At 38.5% G+C, this 20,892-nt stretch overlaps 1 protein-coding gene across 3 annotated transcripts in view; it reads left to right on the top strand.

Annotated features, from left to right (window-relative positions):
- Window positions 1-20,892, top strand: part of ldah (lipid droplet associated hydrolase) — a 265,023-nt gene that overhangs the window by 33,957 nt on the left and 210,174 nt on the right. For all 3 annotated transcript variants that reach the window (XM_078213073.1, XM_078213075.1, XM_078213074.1), the window contains exon 2: window positions 206-370. In XM_078213073.1, coding sequence (XP_078069199.1) covers window positions 220-370 — 151 coding nt within the window. In that variant the 5' untranslated portion in view covers window positions 206-219. The remainder of the gene's footprint in view (window positions 1-205; window positions 371-20,892) is intronic.

The following is a 20,892-nucleotide window of genomic DNA, read 5'->3' as shown; positions in this document are numbered from 1 at the left end:
TTGCACCATCCATTGGATGGTTGGAAGTGTGCCTGGATCTGTTGGGCTTCACACAATCATAATTTATGATCTTTGTAAAGTACCAAATATTAGATGTGGTTTGATGTTACTTGTTTAAAAAAAACTCCACCACCACCAACCGAACATACTGACTGCGTTGTTGTGCATTTTTTATTTTGATAGTTGCAAATTTTGTTTTGGTTAGCTTCCAATACGAAAATGCTGTGTATGGAACAAGAAGCATTAGCCCAGGAAGAATTCCTCTATTGCTGCGGGGCTGCTACTCAGCTGCTAAAGTTTGGATCCCTTGATTGTTGGCCGAAAGGTGGATCATGTAATTCTTCCAAGGTGTTGTTCCTCATTATTCCAGGTAAGAAATCCAAGTATTGGCTTTTTAAAGCCAGAATAAAAAAGAGATGTTTTCAAATCTTTTGTCAATGTAAGGATACCATATTCTTACATATAATGCATTTTCCTATTTTGTCAGTACCAGATTGACAGAACTTTTTAATTCAGGGCTGAAATGTACAGTTGTTCATAACATTAAAAGAAAGAAATGTCTGGGTTTAGTATGATTTTAATGTTCTTTAGAGCAGTGATTTTCCATTGCTCCTGTCTTGAGTCTATACCATGGCAATTTGTATTATAGGAAAACTATTCTACATGACCATTCCACATCTTTCAGCGCATATTGTGAAGTTGCACATTAATGTAAATAGATCCCTTTCCAGCTCACCTTGCAAAAACTGTTCGGGAAGGAACAGAAAGCTGTCAATTGGTTGTTAGTGTTGCAATGGAAAGTGTAAATATCAAAACATTTTACTTCCTCTTACAGATTTAATGCATGTCAAGGTTTGTATTCTCATGTTCAAAGTAAATTGATTATTACAGGGACACTGTCAGCAGAAACATTTAAAGCTTAAATTCTTAGAATAAGTTAAATGATCCAATTTAAGGGTGAACATTTGAAAGATTGATTTTCCATTTCTGTTCTAAGCCACATTTAAAATGTCAAGAATTGATAAGTCTATTGGAATGGTTTAGTGTTTCAGCATTTCTGGGTCAGCTGAATTGTATCTTTATTCATGGAATCAGGTACAGACCGAATCAACTGCTGGGAGCAAAGTAAACGTAGGGACAGAAATTTGTGCACCAATAAAATTGAAGATAATTAAAGGAAAGTGTCACAATAAGGGACAAAATTTCTGAAAGTCTGCAGGGGAGTCAGGTAGCTTACTTTGCACTCTTCTTTCTCTCGTATTCTTAATTTCTCAATTTTTGGCCACTCTTTGTTTTGTGTTATATTCTGTCCAATCTTCTAACCTGTCACTAACACTCACAGAATTGTGTACTTTTTCTTCCAATTTGATATTATCTTTAACTTCCTTAGTTAGCTAGGGATGTACGTCCTTTAGTTTTTCTTTGACACTCAAATATTTATTTGCTGAGCGTTAGGAAATAACAAATATAAACGTAATTGCCCTGGACACAGCAAGATCCGGGAGCTCCTCCATTCTGCAGCCAGAATACATAACATGTCATGTCATGTTTATTGTGCATTAATTAATTAATTTTTCTTAACTTAGAATTAATTATCACTGCTACTCCCAATAACCTTTCCTACAGCTAGAAACCCTATTAAAGTGAGGTTAATAAAACCTCACTTGCTAATAAATTACATGAGTATTGAAAATAAATTGGTAAAATATTCACCAACAAATCACTTCTGTTTTCCTATGGTGCCACATTTTGATTCCTCTCTAAACATGGCCACTCTGCTCTGAAGCCACAGACTGGACTGGATGGGAATGGATAGTTCTTCTGCTGATGGTCTCTGGATTCTCTTTACACCTGACATTCAAAGTACTGCTGACTGACTCCAGGTCCTCTTTTTTGCCACTCTTCCCTTTTGCCCTCACATCTTGCCCCGTCCATAACACTGCCATCTTTTTGATGCACGTTTTCAGGAGCCCTCACAGCAGATGGTGTAACTCTGTATTTAGTTCTGCAAACCCAATCCTGTGAAAACATTTTACACAGTTATTGAAGATGTGTTTGCAAACAAGAATGTTTGCAAATATGGTTGTTGACAGCCAATATAGCTTTGATAGCTTGTACAATATCACATCGAGTATAGCATGCTACAATTGGGATGCTTCTGGAAAATAATCCCGCATTACAATCTAAACATCATTTATCACAGTGGCATAGAGCTTGTCGTCATTGTGAATTGGACTAATGATCTACCAATGAGAGATTTGTCCTCTTGTGTATGCAGAAGCAGGTGAGCTAAGATTATTTATCCTGTTTCAATCTGCCTTTTATACCATTGTGGTTATTCTTTATCTTAGCACTGTGGGTGTACCTACAGTACATGGACTGTTCAAGATGGCAGTTCGCAGTTTAGGGATGGGCAATAAATGCTGGCCTAGCCAGTGATACCCACTTCCCATAAGTGAATTTAGGAAGTGCATTTCACATTGTTAGATTCCCATGGGAAATGCATTCATGGTTATAAATGTGTGGTAGAAAAAATATATACAAATATATAGCTTCAAAGCCTCATGTAAACATATGCACCATGATGGAAACATAATTTGAAAGTGATCTAGAATTGGCCTCTAACTGCAAAAGGTGTTTCTTAGTGGTCTTTGAAATGTTTTGCCTGTGCAGCTTAACTCTTTGTTGTCATAGATGATGGATTATATTGAACTTTGATGTGGCTTAGTGCTGACTCTGCATTGATTCCTGCAATATTGCAATGATCTGCATGCTTTGCTGGAACTGAAGGCTAAGCCTGGAAGTGTTTGTTGAGAATTAGTAAGGCAGAGATCTGGTGTAACAGGTGTCCTCATTTCCCTCAGCTGAACAACAGAAGCAAGTGAATATTGGCTTAAGGCTCGGCAAAATTGGGGCTTGAATACTTGCAAAAAAATCACTTTGTGAGCTTCCAGGCATGGAATCGCTCCAAAGGTGTTTAATACTTTGGCATTCAACCTAAATGTATAAAATGGAAATCAATCAGATCCCTGCAGTATTACTTTGATTTGTTCTGGCAAAGAGTCCATGGGCCGAATGACCGCCTTCTTCACTGTTTGATTCTATGATTCTTTTCCATTCTGTCTGTCATTTGAAAATATTGTGTACCCTGGAATATTTATTTCTCATCCTAGATCATCTTGGAGTAATGTCCCAATAATGGCGATTAAATCTAAATTTAAATTGACCTCTATTTGTGCCATTAGGTAATCTATTTTGGTGCAGATGCTTCTTGCATTCAGATAAAGAATCTTTAATTTCATTTCTTTTTACCTCTGTAAATGTCTTATCATAGTCTTCCCTGTAAATATCTCTTTAACTGATGTGCAGTTTTTGTTAAACTCTCTGTCCCTTTCTGTCCCATTCTGCATGCCTTTGTCTACATTGTTATACCTTTCTGATACCCTGACCATTCTCTTTGGGTTCCTAAACGGTCCTTCAACCAAACCTCTTCCACCATGTGAGTTTAAACCACTGTCCACAGCCCATATTTGACCTGATGCCTTGAGACTTCATGGAGTCTGAAGTCACTGTTGAGGATCTCCAGGTTAACACCCTCCTGATTGTATACCAATTTGCCACTTCTTCTGTAGGGTCTGGAAGTGTCTTGGACATTGGCTGTAAGGCATGATTCAGCAAGCGTGACTAAATTTATGTAATGTAACATATGATGATTGCGACTTTGAGTTTTCCATTCGCAAGAAATCAGCATCTTCTTTCATGAGGCTGGACAAAATATTTCACTCAAACTTAGAATTACAATCACAGATTAAAACCAATCAGTCCTACGTTTAAGTGCCTATCATTAGAGCCTAATATATATGGCTTTATTAAAAAGTGAGAAGGTTCATGGATTGGTCCATGACCATCCTTAATATTTGGCATATGGTAGGTAATTATAGAATCCCTTCAGTGCAGATGCTTGCCATTCGGCCCACTGAGTCTGCACCGACCATAATCCCACCAGGCCCTATTCCCGTAACCCCACACATTTACCCTGCTAATCCCCTGACACTAGGGTCAATTTAGCATGGCCAATCAACCTAACCCACGCATCTTTGAAGTGTGGGAGGAAACTGGAACACACGGAGGAAACCCACGCAGACACAAGGAGGAAGTACAAACTCCACACAGACAGTGACCCGAGGCCAGAATTGAACCTGTGTCCCTGGCGCTCTGAGGCAGCAATGCTAACCACTGTGCCACCGTGCCACCCTAAATTGTAATTTCTATTTGCCTCAGAATATTGTAATTTTTTTCAATTTATTCTGAATTGCATAATTCCTAATTGGCTGATTGCTAAGGGAGCAGTATTTTGGTTCCATTTGTACTGTTCACAAATCAGGAATTATTTTGGTCGCTTCATGAAAGCAGGACTAGGGAGTATAGAAGTTGATGATGACCAAATAATCAGTATCTCATGTTGAATCTAACTTCACTGTGTCTTTTAATAATGGAATGAAATGTTACAATTCTGTGGATAATTTGTAGATGCTCGACATAATATTTACAGAATATGCAGCTGAATTCCAAGGCTGTGTTCCAAAATTCTCATCCAAATTTAGCAATCCAGCTGAAAGTGCCCTTCAAAAGCTTAATCTTGGAAAAGCTATTGGTCCAAATGCTGTAAAGAGTTCAAGTTTTGAAGGTCCCCTCTGAGGCATAAACTGCTTCTCTTAACAGCAACATGCCTGTCCACAAGAGGCGATCAATCAGACCAACAACTCCAGAGTGCTGTCAGGTTTTTTTGATTATTACCAGAGGCTAAAAAAATTCATTTTTTTGTGCAAGTGAGAAGCACACTGCCAGCAGAAATGATGGAAAAGCTCTAAGCTTGCCTATTTTGAAGACCCAGCTGTTGATTTTACCCTAGTATTATACCACACCCTACATTACACTTCAATACACAAAAGTTTCAAATGACTGGTTCCCAACCATGGAACATTACAATGGGCCATTATATAACTGCATTAACAACTCTGGTCATTGCATCTGAAGTCTCAATTGTTCAATAATTGCACAACTATTATTGTTGGGGAAATAATGGCAACAATTGTGGATTTTCCTTCAGTAATAACTTCCAGAATGCACACACTTTTTCAGAGACGTCATGTATTGTCCAAATGTGAAGTAGGGATGTATTTTCATTAACTATGCTTTGGGCATAATATGCAGTTTAGTGTGAAATGGGCAAAAACTAATTGGAAACTGGGGTGCTATTCTATCCATGGGACAGCTACAATGTACGATACACACAAAAAAATTTTGTTTTTGAATTTTGCCAGAACTTTACCAGTTCATAATATTTTGGACATTTAAAATGCTTTACGTAACCTTACTTATGCTTTTTTGTATCTATCTTAATTTTGTTAAAATGCAGGGGAATCAATTATCTACCTGTCATAACGCAGTTCACAAACAGTAATGTATAACATTCATAATCAGATTTTTAACTAGAGCTGTAACAAATTCCACTCTGGCTGTGATTTTGTGTTTTCCAGTAACCCATTTCCCAAGCTTTACTTTTGTTTGGGCCAGCTATGATGTATTCTTTCACTGGCAGTCATTTTGAATCAGAATGATGGCCAAAGCTCTGCAGCTTTGAAGTCCCTCTTGGATGAATATACGAAGCGCAAAATCTTGGCATTTTTACAACCTTAATTTTAACCAAACTTTGTCTTATGGGACAATGAATTCTTTTAAAACATGAACATGCTGGAATTGTCCTTATGTTTTTTTAACATAATTGTGCAACTTAAATTTCTCAAGGTGAAAAACACTTGCTTGATGGGGATTGGGTTTAATATATTGTAATTTTACTTTTAGGATTTCAAATTATTTGATTAAAAATATGAATCTGTCTTCTGGCATGATTGACTCTGAGCCTTATAGATGGCTCTTATATTCACATTTTAGGCAGTGGCTTCTCTAACGACAATGTGAGCCAAACTGTACTTCTTTCCTAAGAAGAGCTCTCATTATCAAGCTTGCTTTTATGCAGGTTTTAATTTGAATCATAATTCTTTGATTTAGCTAGCCTCAAAACTATCACATTTCCAAATAGAGCCATTAATTTTCTTGATCACTAATTGGGAGCACTTTGCGTGATCCAAGAAGACTTCTGAAATAGGGTATAGACTTCACAATGATTTAGAACCATTGCACATTCATTGTATGCATCTCTCGTAGGATTGAATTGTATCACATGAAATTGAAAATATATTATGTTTCTCTGTTTTTGAGGATGTACTAAAGTAAGAGAACAGAAATAAGTTATACTTACTGGACAAGAACTCCACAAGAACAAGGACATTTCCCAGGCTTCAGTTATTTTGTTACATTTCTCACATTTTATGCTTCCATGATGTTGCACAGAGGTATACTGGTAACCTAGCCTCTTCCCCTAAGGCTGCTGCTCAGCAGTTCCCTGTAGGGAAATTAGCTGAATAGGTCCAACGTTCTATTAGAGGTTAAATATTTGTGTTGAAAGTTTCTTTAGATTGGCAGCTGCTTGAGTTCTTTCCGCAGTATTCTCAAATTCAGAAAAAAATTAGAAATTATGAGGTTTCTTTCACTTTTTGTGTCCATTCTTAAGACTGTGATTTGTTGATATTTCACAAAGTGTTATTATTTCAATGTTTGTAAAGCATATCTAGAACCAACTGATGATTTTTTGAACGGACCAATGGGCAATGTCTACTTCAAAACTCTAGAATTAATAGTGGCTGTCATATTGATAGTTCCTAATATAAGGTATCCTGTGATACCTACCGACCAAAATGTTGTTGCAGTGATGTCCAAGGCATCATTTCTTACATTCAGTGCTATTAGATAATGACGCCTCTACAATGCTGCAGAGTCAAGAATAATTCTCCAAAATGTGTACCTCTTTAAGTACCAATTGTTTGCCAGGTGGGATGCTCATCTGTTGGACTTACCAGTAAGGTTCAGTGCATCTACTTCCCACATTGAACTGATTGGAAGTTTGGGCTCTGTGTCTGGATTATTATTTTCAGATCAGTCCATTTACGATACATGAAAAGACACGAACCGGTGGAATGGTGCCCTGGACTAATGTGGTGGTGAAGGGGGGAAATAATGTCATGCTTGTCAGGCAGCATGCAGGCACAGTTGTACCAGTGGCTATCCTTAGTTAAGAGCTTTTTGTTGCCCAAAAGTAGGTCCGAGTATGGCTGTGCCCCTGAAGCATAGAGTATTTAACTGAAAAACGTAATTTGGCATCTCAAATATTTTATTCCACAGGACAACAATCCATTCTATCTTGGAATTTACCTAGCCTAATTCATATTCAAAGGGAAATCAGGCAAAACATCAGTATGACTTTATAATCCTACATTTATACATTCGACCCTCTGTGCTTTAATGAATTACAAACTTCAGTGAACATTTCTGTGATCTGAAACAGCTTAGGAACCATGAAGCACCATGCATCATGTGACCACCTCTGGTAGTATTTAATCTTTATAATCTTCAGTCTCATTCAGAAATAGACATTTAGCAAGTTCGTCTTTAAAGGGATCAGCTAAGATTGTATTAACTATTTTATCAAAATTCCATGTACCTTCTCCTCTAGAAAATAATTTTGTTTCTCATCCTGCTGGTTTCATAATCATGTTCTTGAGTTTTGTTGTGTTAAGAAAGTTATGTAAATTGCATCATAGTCTATGAACATCCTTTTCATTTCCCATTCCATTTCAGTCAGATATTCAGTTAGCACAACTGATTTGAGAATTATTTTCTCAAAACGTTGGAATATTGCTCCCTCCTTCCAAAGGTCCTTTGATGAGAATTGTGCCCATTGAGGATTATGTGCTGACTATTATTTGCAAAGGTGAGAGCTAGATGGGTTGGATCAGCCAAAGTTAAGTTGGCCAAGTATTCTCTTTTGTCTTACAACACTGATTTATAGTGTATTTTATTTTTCATTTGATTGGATTGTTTAATTCTTTTTGCATATTTAGGAGACATGTGATACAATTTTAGCATAATTATTGCAGATTTGCATAATGCAGGAATTAAGAATTTGGGCGTGTTGTATAATATTATTATGCGGCTTGTATAATATTATTATGTAAAGATCTTGTGTAACCTCAACCTCTTCCATATCCTAAATCTACAACATTGTTCCAGAATTTATCGCGGTGAAATAAAAGAATAATTAGACTGCAATATTTTCAGTTTGTCTGGCTGGAATTTTTCCTCAGTAGTTGTAAAACCAGATGTAAATATTGTATTTACTTTTCATATGTTTTATGGAACAGAATCTCTATGTAGCTTTCTTGATCTCCCCCCATAATTTCCTCTTTGATATAACAACAGCAATAGTTTACATTTATATAAGATCTTGATGTAGTAGTACAGGTTTAATGGAGATTAGCAAATTAGATTATGGTTGAATATTACACATAAAGAGAAGCATTTTAAGTTTAAGCATTGATGGACGAGTGGTGTGCCATTATACTGGGGTTACATGAAGCAATGATCTGACAGAATCATGTTGTAAGCAACAATTTGCGATTCATAAAGTTAAACCCTATGATGGTGAGACTGAAATTATGCAAATTTCCCACTTTCATAACTTAAAAATGAATTAATTGGTCTTTTAATTAGTTTAGCTTAGACTTACTATTTTATGTATGAATTTGATCATTACTGTTAAAAGCAACATCGTTCACTCTTCTAATAGAAAACCAGTTGCATAAAATGCAATTTTGCCATTTCCATTTCCTATTTGTCCCACTTTACTTTTGCCCAGGTTGTTTGTCAAGGATTTGCCTCGCAACAGGAACAAGAATTTAAAAGGCCTGAAAAATAGAAATCTGCCTAGCAACAGTAACAGCCAGCATTTCCAGGGTCAGACAAGCTTCTAAAAGTGATCAGGGCATTCCAAAAGCATGAGAGTATCTAAAATGATCAGGTGTGAATTGTTCTAATAGTAGAAACAGATTACTTAGGTGACAGCTATAGAAATGCTAAATTCACCAAGCAGAAACAGTTTACCTGAAGGACTGGGTGTTTCAGGGCTATAGATACACAAAACTCCATAAAAGGAAAGAATTCGGGATATGTAGACAGCTGACTCTAGAGTTTAAAATAACAAAAAGGGAAACAGTATAACCGTTACTCCCTCTTCACTGACACTCACAGCCAGGAGGCTAGGACCTAGGACCCATTTCACAGTCAAGGGAATCCTGTAACAACTTTTACTTCTCAGAAATGCTATAGCGTTGTATCTAAGTCTTATAGCCAATGCATTGCTCTAAACCTTTGTAAAGGCAGTTTAAATATCTTGCTAGGGCAGGAAAAGATGGTTTCCATAGCTGATCATCAGCCCTGTATTGTGTGGTAACTATATGCTGGATTTGATTTATAGAGTTATTTAATTTGCTTGTTTGGGCAAGGGAAGTCTTCTTGACTTCAGGGATTGTAGATATATTTTGCAACAAGGGGTAATTTCTACATAAACTGTGTGTGTTTTTAGTTATTCATGTACTTAAGTATCTTCGATGATTGTAGTCTTTTTTGTTGTGTATTTCTTTCATTTAAGTTAATGAATATTCTTTAATAATTGTTTATACAATGACTGCACTGGTTCCTCACTGAGTTTTATGTGACTCCTCACAATATTCCTAAAAGTACTATACACCACCATGAACTGTTGTTTCATGTTGGGACACCTTTACAGGTAACATCAGTGTGGTTTGTGATATATAGTATTGGGAAAACTGTATTGGAACATCCTTAAGTTTCATATTTCCAGTTACTGGAATATTCTGAATTTCAAGGCATTGTATATTCTGGCTCTTGATTTCATTATTGTATGCATGGGAACAATTGGACAGGAGATTATCTGGCTGGACTTGCCCAATGAGTGATCAGAGAAAACTGCCCAGGAATTGGGATGAAACTCTGTGATGCAGGAGCTTAATCCAGTTTCTCAATGCTGAGTTTGAAGGGCACCAGTAGCACCTGTTAGTTTGTGGGTGGATCTGCACCGATGATCATAAAATGACCTGATGCCATCCTGTGTGCAAATCTCTACTGTTTATGTGGATGTCATGATGTTTTTTGTCCTCTTCGGTATAAAATGGTTTCGAAAAGCCCAGCAAGATATTGGTAGGAACTGTTCCTCTCTCTTTTTTCTGTTGTTTTTCTATTATTTTTAGGTTGTCAGGAGCCTTTGAAGCAAATGCTTAGGCATTGCCATTTTGCAACTCTGCAGTTTGTAAGAAGTTTGTATTTTTGAGATATCCCCTTAACCCAAAGACAAATTAAACAAGCGCATTCTGGGAAAGGAATTCGTAATTGGATTTTCCGGCTGCGAGATCATTTTTAAGAAGTGACCTGGTGATTTGACATTGCTATGGAGATGAGAGCTTGGTAACTAAGAAAAGGCAAATAAAAGATAATTGGGAGTCTTCGTTTTTAGCTCGTTCTGCTGCAGAAGAAGTTGTGCAGATTCCTCCTGGTGCTCAGGAGAAACAAACAGAGCTTTCTATGGAAAAGGTCAGTTTTCTGTTTGACAGCAAGAAGAGCGTTGGCATTCTGGTGAAGCGATGTGCGAGCTAGCTGAAAGGGGCTGAAACCTAAAAGTGGTGTGAATAACTGAGGTATGCTAAAGAGCTGAGTGACCAGACTCTCTCTGCCATGACCAGAGGGAGAGAGGGTTCATGAAAATGCGCCTTGTCAGTGTTAATCATGTGCTGGAACCTCGGATGGAATATAGCTGCTGGTGAAAATGATTCAAGGGCCAAATCCAGTGAGTGGGAAAAGTGAGAGGTCCTACGTACTAAAGGGAGAGTTTGAAAGACTTTGTGACTGCCCATGGTGTCACATGTGTGCTAAGAGTGCTGTTAAGAATGTTTAAAGATCTTTCTTTGTAATATAGACTATTCGACTATTTAAGTCGAAATTCGTCATTTCTATTTAAATACTATTTGTCTGTTGATTCATGCTTCATTTTATATTGATTTTGGGTTTGATTATTACAGCAAAAGTTTCTGAATGTGAAATTTTATCCATCACTTTCTTCCATTATGATCATTTGGGGATTCCTTTCTTTTAAAGTTATTGGCCTCTGCGGAGATTGTAACACTACTGTCAGTACAGAAACACTGTACTGGATTTCCCCGAGGAAATCCCCCTCCCTATATTTGTGCCTTTTGTAAGAAGAGGGGGGAGCTTTTTTTTGTGTTCCATAGCTCAATAATTATGTTGACAATATTGCACTTAAATCAAACACCTTTATTAAATAAGTAATGCTCAAACAATTTTAATAGTCTATAAAACAGTACCCCACAGCTGTTCAACCTGAGCCCACTGCAGGCCCCTTAGGAGTGATCTTGACCAAAATCTTGGATAAAAGGCAAATTACTGTGGATGCTGGAATCTAAAACCAAAAGAGAAAACGCTGGAAAATCTCAGCAGGTCTGGCAGCATCTGTAAGGAGAGAAAAGAGCTGACGTTTCGAGTCCAGATGACCCTTTGTCAAAGCTTTGACCAAAACCTTTATTCACTGGGACTTCCCCGTCATCTTAGGACCTTCTGTCTTTGGGAATTTTCAAAAGTCATATACCCTGAGCGACATTCTAAAACGTCATGCATGTTCCTGTCACTAATCTAGGTTGGAGAATACAGTGCATAAGAATAGTCCTTTGGAAGTCACAGTTCCAAATTAACTTTATTAATTTTAACAACAGGTCTAAGTGTCTTATCATATTTGCAATGAGCAGTGTCATCCAAACTTGCCTACGGTAAATACCTTTCCTTCACACACAAACACATCAATCCTTAATCCTTTCCTTACAGGAGGGGGTGATAGGTGCAATGAACCCATCCATTGGCATATGTAACTTGATTTGACAAAGGAGCATTGTCCACAGAAGTAATTTACACACACATTGACAAGAAACAAATGACAAAATCTTGCTACATGTTTCAAATTGACCAAAAATCTTATGGCTACAAAACTATCAATGGTTGTTGCAGGCATATCGGCTCTTAATCTTTATGCTTCAGGTTCATTTGTACAAGGGTAGCACCGTGGCACAATGGTTAGCACTGCTGCCTTACAGCGCCAGGGACCCGGGTTCAGTTCCAGCCTTGAATGACTGACGGTGTGGAGTTTGAACATTCTTCCTGTGTCTGCATGGTGCTCCGGTTTCCTCCCACAGTCCAAACATGTGCGGGTTATGTGAATTGACCATGCTAAATTGCTGCTTAGTGTCCAAAGGTGTGTAGGTTTAGTGGATTAGCCATGGTAAATGCATGGAGTTATGGGGATAGGGGGAGGGGAGGGTTGTTCTTTCGGAGAGTTCATGCAGACTTGATGGACTGGATGGCCTCTTTCTGCACTGTAGGGATTCTATGGTTCTATGGTACGATAACCGTGGGAATGTTGACAATGTAAGCCAAGCAAATTAACCTAACAACCAACCTAACTAATGTAAAGTAAAAAAGTAAAGTTTATTTATTAGTCATAAGTTTACATTAACACTACAATGAAGTCACTATGAAATTCCCCTAGTTGCCGCACTCCGGTACCTGTTCGGGTCAATGCACCTTACCAACACGTCTTTCAGACTGTGGGAGGAAACCAGAGCACCCGGAGAAAACCCACGCAGACTCCGCACAATCAGTGACCCAAGCCAGGAATCGAACCCAGGTCCCTGGCACTGTGAGACAGCAGTGCTAACCACTGTGCCACCCCAATGCTTTATTTGCTTAAGCAAGTAACTTTATAGACTACTGGCAGAAAATTGTTAGTTGTCCATGGAGAAGGATATTAATTATGTATATATACTAATACCAATAACCGTATATATACTAATGGCATTTGCTACCAAATAAAACTGTTGGACTTTAACCTGGTGTTGTTAAAACTCTTACGAAGGATATTAAGTTATAGTCATTTGGTAGTACAGAACTTGCGCATTGCTGAAAAAAGGGACATACTGTTGAAGCTTTTCATCTTGCACTCAACAGGACAGTTTGCAAGAATACCATTGAAAGGGAGCAGCAATTAATATTTCATGAGAAGAGGCTGCTGATTGATAGAGGCATCACCATGGAGAATGCACCAAGGAACAGTTAACTGCTAATCTTTTGTTCATATTCAAACAAGACAGGTCGACTCTGGTCAAGGCATTGCCATGGGAAATGAACCAGTGAATAGCTGTCCCTCAAGCTTTTGTTTAGTTGAAAAAGATGGACACTCCCCTTATGTTTACAAAGGCCAGGGCTGTATGTGTGAATTTATATAGCTGTTAACACATGTAAGTAAGCCACACTACAAGCTGAATTGATAATCTTAAATTGGTTGTCAATGTAATTCTTAGCATAATCAGGATTGTTTAGCAAGTATTGTCCAATCAAGGATTTGCATGTAATGTTGAGCACTGTTTTGAGTTTTGCAAGCATGAGCTAGTTGGGTACAGCTGGTACTTTTCCTGTTGTCAACAGCCGAAGGGGCGTGCTGTTTGATACACGTCGAGTGTTCTTTATCTGAAACTCTCTTGGCTGATTGCATTTCAGATTTCAGATCATTTTGGTTTTCAGATACCGTATATATACTTGTATTACAATAGCCTAAGCCCAGGTAGGCTATAGTCTAAAGTAAATAAAATGTTTGGAAATGTAAGATGTATCATTGTAATAAGTTTCTTTTTGACACGTTCAACAGAAATCTCACAAGGTAAACAGTGCAGAGAAACAACTAGACTTCCCATGCAGAAGGTTGATGAGGTTCAAAAATAGTGAGGTTTTTGGATATGTTCAGTTTTCTGATTTACAGATAAAGGATACTCAACCTGTACAATCTGCCAGCTGTTCCCTTTGCAAAGAATTGGTATTCTTTGAAGTGTGGTGATGAGTGCAAGCTGAAAGAAAAGCTTCAACACCATGTCTCTTTTTTCAGTGTCATTTCTCCAAGGGACTAATTTCCAAAGATTTCTGGGGTTTATACATTCTACTTGTAAACTTCTATGGATCTTTGCAGCAATCTAATTTAAAAAAAATTCCAATTCAATCAAATCAAGTCCAATTCAGAGTCTCAACAAGTTGAGACATTCCCGATCCAAGCTGACAAGACAGGGCTCTCACCTCCTGTCTTGGGCTTGATCTACATAATCCAAGCTGATTGGAGTCGGCATAGCTCTTCCTCCAAGGCTTGATCTCATTTGCATCTTAGCCAAAAGGCCGAGATGCCGCTTTTAAAAATTGCTTCAAATGAAGCTAAAATGTAACCTAATGACTTCAAACAAGCATAGCATGTCGATACTACATTTGATCTTAGCCAAAAGGCCAGCAATCTAATTTTTTTTTTGTTTTTATACTTTTCCAATTCAATCAAATCAAGTCCAATTCAGAGTTTCAACAAGTTGAGACATTTCCAATCCAAGCTGACAAGACAGGGTATGCAACCCTTTACCCTGTCTTGGGCCTGATTTACATGAGCCAAGCTGATTGGAGTAGGCAGACGTCTCCGCCCCCCCAAGGCTTGATCTCATTTGCATCTTAGCCAAAAGGCCGAGATGCCGCTTTTAAAAATTGTTTCAGATGAAAATGAAGCTTAAATGCAACCCAATGGCCACTACTAAGTGCAGCATCACCAGACCACACTTGATCTTAGCCAAAAGGCCAAGAAGCCAGCAATCTAATTACATTAATCCACTTAACAATCCACTTTCTAAACAGTCAGTTTGTTTGCGGATATCAATAATGGTTTATGCAAGTCAATGCTTGCTTCATGGTAACTGTTGCAATGCCTTAATTTTAAATCAGTCCACAATTCCACTAATATTTGACCTATAAAGAAAAGTCTTAAATTGGCTTCTGGGTAACTAACCTCTTCAATTATTGTTTTATAGCAACCATTAAGGATACCAGATAAATATATGTGTAATGAGATGCTATCATCTGCCTCATTATTCATCTTGTGCACAGATGCCAGGTTAAAGCATTTGGCATCTGGATAATGTCAAGATATTGGAGTAAAACTAAGATTTAAGAATTAAGTAAAATTAAGATTAAAAATAAAATTTGGATAAAATAAAGAATGGGATTGATAAGAGTGCATCTGTTTGAAGGGGTTCTTTGATATGTCAATTAGTGTAGCAGCAGGGAAACAAGTTAAATGCCTAGGGGGTTGGACAGTGGTATATAGAAGTAAGTGTTAGAACTATAGAAGAGATGGGGCCGAAGTGGAGAGATAAGAATATAATTTGTACCTATATGCTAAAAGCCTGGTCTGAGGTGTTATTAAGATAGCATAACATCAAAGTGAAGAAGCAGGACGGCCAAGCAGCATAGTGGAGGATAGCAGAGAGGAGCAGACACTATCATAGCCATACCCAGCTGGAGAAAGCAGGCTCTCCCAAAAGGAGAAAAAACAAGGTGTTGGAAAAAGACTTCTGTTAAAATCTGCTAACAGAGAAGAACCGCTACGCTGAATTGAAGAAGGTTTTCCCAAACTGGAAAATGCTATGTGGGTGATAACTATATGTTGTATTTCGCTCATTAAGTTATATAATATTGGATGTTGTGAAGGAAATGGACATTTCTCAGATAACTTCATAAGATACTGTGTGTAGCCATTATTGTGGCTAAGTGTACTGCTGTAGTGTATTGGAGTCTTCCTTGTGTGTTTCTTTTGTCTTTATTATTTTTTATTGATTGTCTATAATAAGGATGGACTGTTTCTCACTGGTTTGCCTATCTTTCCTCACATGATACCAAATTGAAAAATAGGGTGAAGGAGGGTGAAAGTTACCCTTCTGGGTTTTGGAATACCATCAGCAAGGTTCTTAACAATAGATCTTGAAGCATCCTGCAATTTGCTGCACTAAGATTTCAAAGATTATGGTAATGTATTGCATGCTCCACAACATCCTGGAGAAATTTATTCTCAAAACGACTCCCAGATGCATCTAAAACCCAGCAAGAGAAGGAGGACCAATGTGAAGAGACCCGTCATTTGTTGAACAGTCATTTGGCAAGTTTTCGTAAGAAGAAACACAGACCACTGCATTGACAGTCCTGTCTGCATCAACCTCATAACATTCGCACATTTCAACCAGCAATACTTTAAATCTTCCGTGCAACTCGCAAATCTTTCATTCATAGCATCTGATGAAACACAGTCCAAACATTTGTAAGAATATTCACTGCACATAACGATAATTTAATCGTAGCCAGATTTTAATTAATTAAACATGTTATGTCTGAGTGCCATATGTTTGCTTCCATGATACTTTCCCTTGACGGCAGTGTCACATAATTGCTCTTAAGCCTGGTCCTGTGCTTCATCTGGCTGCTTCCTCAGTGATAAAAGGACTATTATGACTATTATGGTGGCTGACTATTATGCGTGCATTGGCGATCTTGGGACTGAGGAGGCCCTGTATCCTGACGGCTAAGTTCCGAGATGCGAAAACTACAAACTGTGCTACTTACACAACTCTGTGGACTGGCTCTTGCTTTCTTCATGTGCAGGTTTCAGAAGGGGGCTGGTGGAAAAGTTTTCATCCTGAGTGACAGTGGCATCTAAAAATAGTTGAGACCAAAACGTTGTCTGATTTCAAGAAAAATTAGATATAGCTCTTGGGGCCAAAGGAATCGAGCGATATGGGGGAAAGGGGGGATTGGGATATTGAATTTGATGATCAGCCATGATCAAAATTAATGGCAGAGCAGGCTCGAAAGGCCGAATGGCCTACTACTTCTAGGTTCTATGTTTCTATCCGTCCTCGCCCCAGCCTTACCCTGCTCCTTGGGACTGTTCCTCAGTGGTTCACTGATCACTGTGGTAGCAAAACTAATGGTGCTAATGCAATAATTGAAATCCTGCCTCACTGGTTCTCATTATGCAATGTTGAAACTGGAACCCACAGCCATTCCAGCATGGGACCTCTGGTCTTTAGCCCCAACAGACTAAGCATCTACAGGATGAACATTGACTACCCTTTGGATTATCAGTTAACATGTATGGAAAGAAAATTAGCAATAACTTTTACTAATTACAAACAAGAAAGGGATGTTCTGACTTCAAGCTTGTCTGTGTCTGTGTCTGTCTGTCTGTCTCATTCAACCAAAGGACTAAGTTTCGCATGACATGAGCATTTGTATTTGCTGTGTTAAAACTGTGGTAAGGGTTCTGTTTATGGGGAACTTTGTTTGATTGGAACATTGCATATATTTGTCAAGGGTTATACAATATCATGGTTGGTTTTTTTTCTTGTTTGTAATTGGTAAAAGTTGTTAATTTTCTTTCCTTGCACGTTAACTGTATTCTTAAATAAACTTTGTTTGATTAAAGCACCCTAGTGGGTCAGTTGAATCATACCTGAAGTGAAACATCTCATGCTCACCCTAGCCAAATTCAAATTGCAAAGCTTATGATCCAGATGGACTTCATAAAGCACTTTGGTGTAAACCAACAGCAAGCAGCCCCAAAGCTGAAAGTGAAACCTTGAATTCACTATGAAAAAAAAACTGTTAAAGCACATGACCTGCCAACCAGTCTTCTCCCTAACAATGCAGGGTCATAAAGCAAATCCCAGAAAGTACCTGAGGCCCAGAGTAAAAATAAACAAAACCCCATTTAAACCTTTGAAGCAGCAATAAAAGGACTTATACACAGACAGCTCAGCAACAATGAAACAAAAAGGCCTGCTTACAATTGCAGAGAACATGATTTTTAAAAAAACTTAATGGTATACTAGCATCACGATTAGCATCTGAGCGTTGTTGATATGGTGTGAAAGTAAGGATTCATTTGCTGATGGTCCAGTTTTTCTTGCAAAGTAAGAAAAAAGTTGTAGCTCTTGCTGGCATTCGATTCTGCCATTCTGAGTGGATTGAATCCATTAGCATGGATTGAGTCACAGAGGTTTACAGCATGAGACAGGCTCTTCAGCCCAACTTGTCTATATTGCCCTTTCTTTTTTAACCACTAAGCTAGTCCCAATTGCCCGCGTTTGCCCATATCCCTCTAAACCAATCTTACTCATGTCGCTGTCTAAGTGCTTTTTAAAAGACAAGATTGTACCCCCCTCTACTACAACCTCTGGCAGCTCATCCCAGCCAGTCACCACCCTCTGTGCGAAAAGATTGCCCCTCTGGACCCTTTTGTATCTTTCTCATCTGACCTTAAACCTATGCCCTCTAGTTTTAGACTCCCCTATGTTTAGGAAAAGATGTTGACTATCTAACTGATCTATGCCCCTCATTATTTTATGGACCTCTATAAGATCACCCCTAAGTCCCATACACTCCAAGGAAAAAAGTCCTAGTTTGTCTGGCCTTTCCTTATAACTCAAACTATCAAGTCCCAGTAGCATCCTAGTAAATCTTTTCTGCACTCTTTCTAGCTTAATAATATCCTTTATATAATAGGGTGACCAGAACTGTACATAGTATTCCAAGTGTTGCTCTACCAATGTCTTGTACAATTTCAACAAGACATCCCAACTCCTGTATTCAATGTTCTGACCAATGAAACCAAGCATGCCGAATCCCTTCTTCACCACTCTGTCCACATGTGACTCCATTTTCAAGGAACTATGAACCCGTACCCCTAGATCTTTGTTCTGTAACTCTCCCCAACACCGCTACCACTAACTGAGATTGAAAACTGACTGTCACATAGAAAACAAAGTTGGACTAAATGGATCGTTTTCAGAGTGCAAAGATGTAACTAGTGGAGTACTGCAGGGATCAGTTCTTGGCTCACAATTGTTTGCTATTTACATTAATGACCTGGCGGAAGGAATTTGCCGATGATACCAAGATAGGTGGAAGGGTATGTTGTGATGAGGATATTGCGATTCTACAATGGGATATAGATAGGATGGGTGACTGAGTGAAAACCTGGCAAATGGAGTTTAATGTGGGGAAGTGTGAGATCATGCACTTCGGTCGGAGGAGTCAAAAGACATTATTATCTAACTGGAGAGAGACTGCATGTGATTGATGTTCAGAGGGATCTAGTTGTTCTAGAGCGTGAATCACAAAAACCTAGCAGGCAAGTCCAACAAGTAGTTAAGGTAAACGGCATTTTGGCCTTCATTGCAAAGTGGTTGGAGTTTTAGAATGGGGAGGTTTTGTTGCAATCGTACAGAATGTTGGTGAGGCCTCAGCTGGAATACTGTGAACAGTTTTGGTCCCCTTAACTAAAAAAGGGTATGGTAACATTGGAGGCATTCCAGAGGAGATTCAACAGGCTATCTCCTGGGATGAGAGGGTTGTCTTATCAAGGGAGGCTAAATAGTCTGGGTCTGTATTCGTTGGAGATTAGAAGAGTGAGGGGTGACCTTATTAAAACATACAAGATACTGAGAGTGCTTGAAAGAGTAGATGGTGAGATGTTTTCACGAGTGGGAGAGTCTCGAACGAGGGAGGTAGCTACCAGATAAAGGACTCTTCTTGCAGAGGGTGGTGAATCTCAGGAATTCTCTGCCCCAAGGGCATTAGAAGTATTCAAAGTGCAGGTAGATAAATATAAATGTAAGGAATAGGTCTATGGGAAAATGGCACAGAAAAGAAATTGAGGCCGGCATAGATCAACTATAATTGTATTGAATGGTGGGTAGGCTTTAAGAGCCTGATGGCCCTATTTCTTGTGTTCTTGTGAGTGCTATATATGACTTGTGTTGACTGTTAACATTTTATACCCCACTTGGTGAGAGCTAGAACTGGATTGCAGTGTACTTTGCTGAAGGCTAAGTTTTGCTGTAATAGTATTAAGTTATAGAAATTCTACACTGAACTGCACAAGCAAATATACTGAAAATAAAAAAACAACTTTTAAAATCGCTTTGACAGTATTTTGGATGAAAGTCAAAAGTTTGTATAAGAAAAATATAAACAGAAGATCATTTTTAGGTAGTTATATAGGGATAATATTTAATTTGAAATTTGTATTGGTGTAAAAGAAAACAAGTATTTTTTCTGAAGTCTTCTTTGGCATTTCAGTGCATCTTCTCTTGTTTTCAGTTGATGGTGTTTAATGGTAAAGGATTTTGCTGGAGAATTGTGAACACTCAATAATATTTATACAAAAATAATGATTTTTGAAATATATTTGAAGACTAGCCATTGATAGCTTTGATAGTTAGAACATAGAACAGTACAGCACAGAACAGGCCCTTCGGCCCACGATGTTGTGCCGAGCTTTGTCTGAAACCCAGATCAAGCTATTTCCTCCCTATCATCCCGAAGTACTCCATGTGCCTATCCAATAGCTTCTTAAATGTTCCTAAAGTTTCTGACTCCACTATCCCTGCAGGCAGTCCATTCCACACCCCAACCCCTCTCTGAGTAAAAAACCTACCTCGGACATCCTTCCTATATCTCCCACCATGAACCCTATAGCTATGCCCCCTAGTTACCGCTCCATTCACCCGAGGAAATAGTCTTTGAACGTTCACTCTATCTATCCCCCTCATCATCTTATAAACCTCTATCAAGTCTCCTCTCAACCTCCTCCACTCCAAAGAGAAAAGCCCAAGTTCCCTCAACCTTTCCTCATAAGACCTACCCTCCAAACCAGGCAGCATCCTGGTAAATCTCCTTTGCACTCTTTCCAGTGTCTCCACATGCTTCTTGTAGTGAGGTGACCAGAACTGCACACAATATTCCAAATGTGGTCTCACCAAGGTCCTGTACAGTTGCAGCATAACCCCACGGCTCTTAAACTCAAACCCCCTGTTAATGAACGCCAACACACTATAGGCCTTCTTCACGGCTCTATCCACTTGAGTGGCAACCTTCAGAGATCTATGGATATGAACCCCAAGATCTCTCTGTTCCTCCACATTCTTCACAACCCTACCT

Source organism: Mustelus asterias, chromosome 5 (genome assembly GCF_964213995.1).
Source record: "Mustelus asterias chromosome 5, sMusAst1.hap1.1, whole genome shotgun sequence".
In the NCBI taxonomy this organism is placed as follows: Eukaryota; Metazoa; Chordata; class Chondrichthyes; order Carcharhiniformes; family Triakidae; genus Mustelus; species Mustelus asterias.
This window is presented reverse-complemented; position numbering and strand designations above follow the sequence as displayed.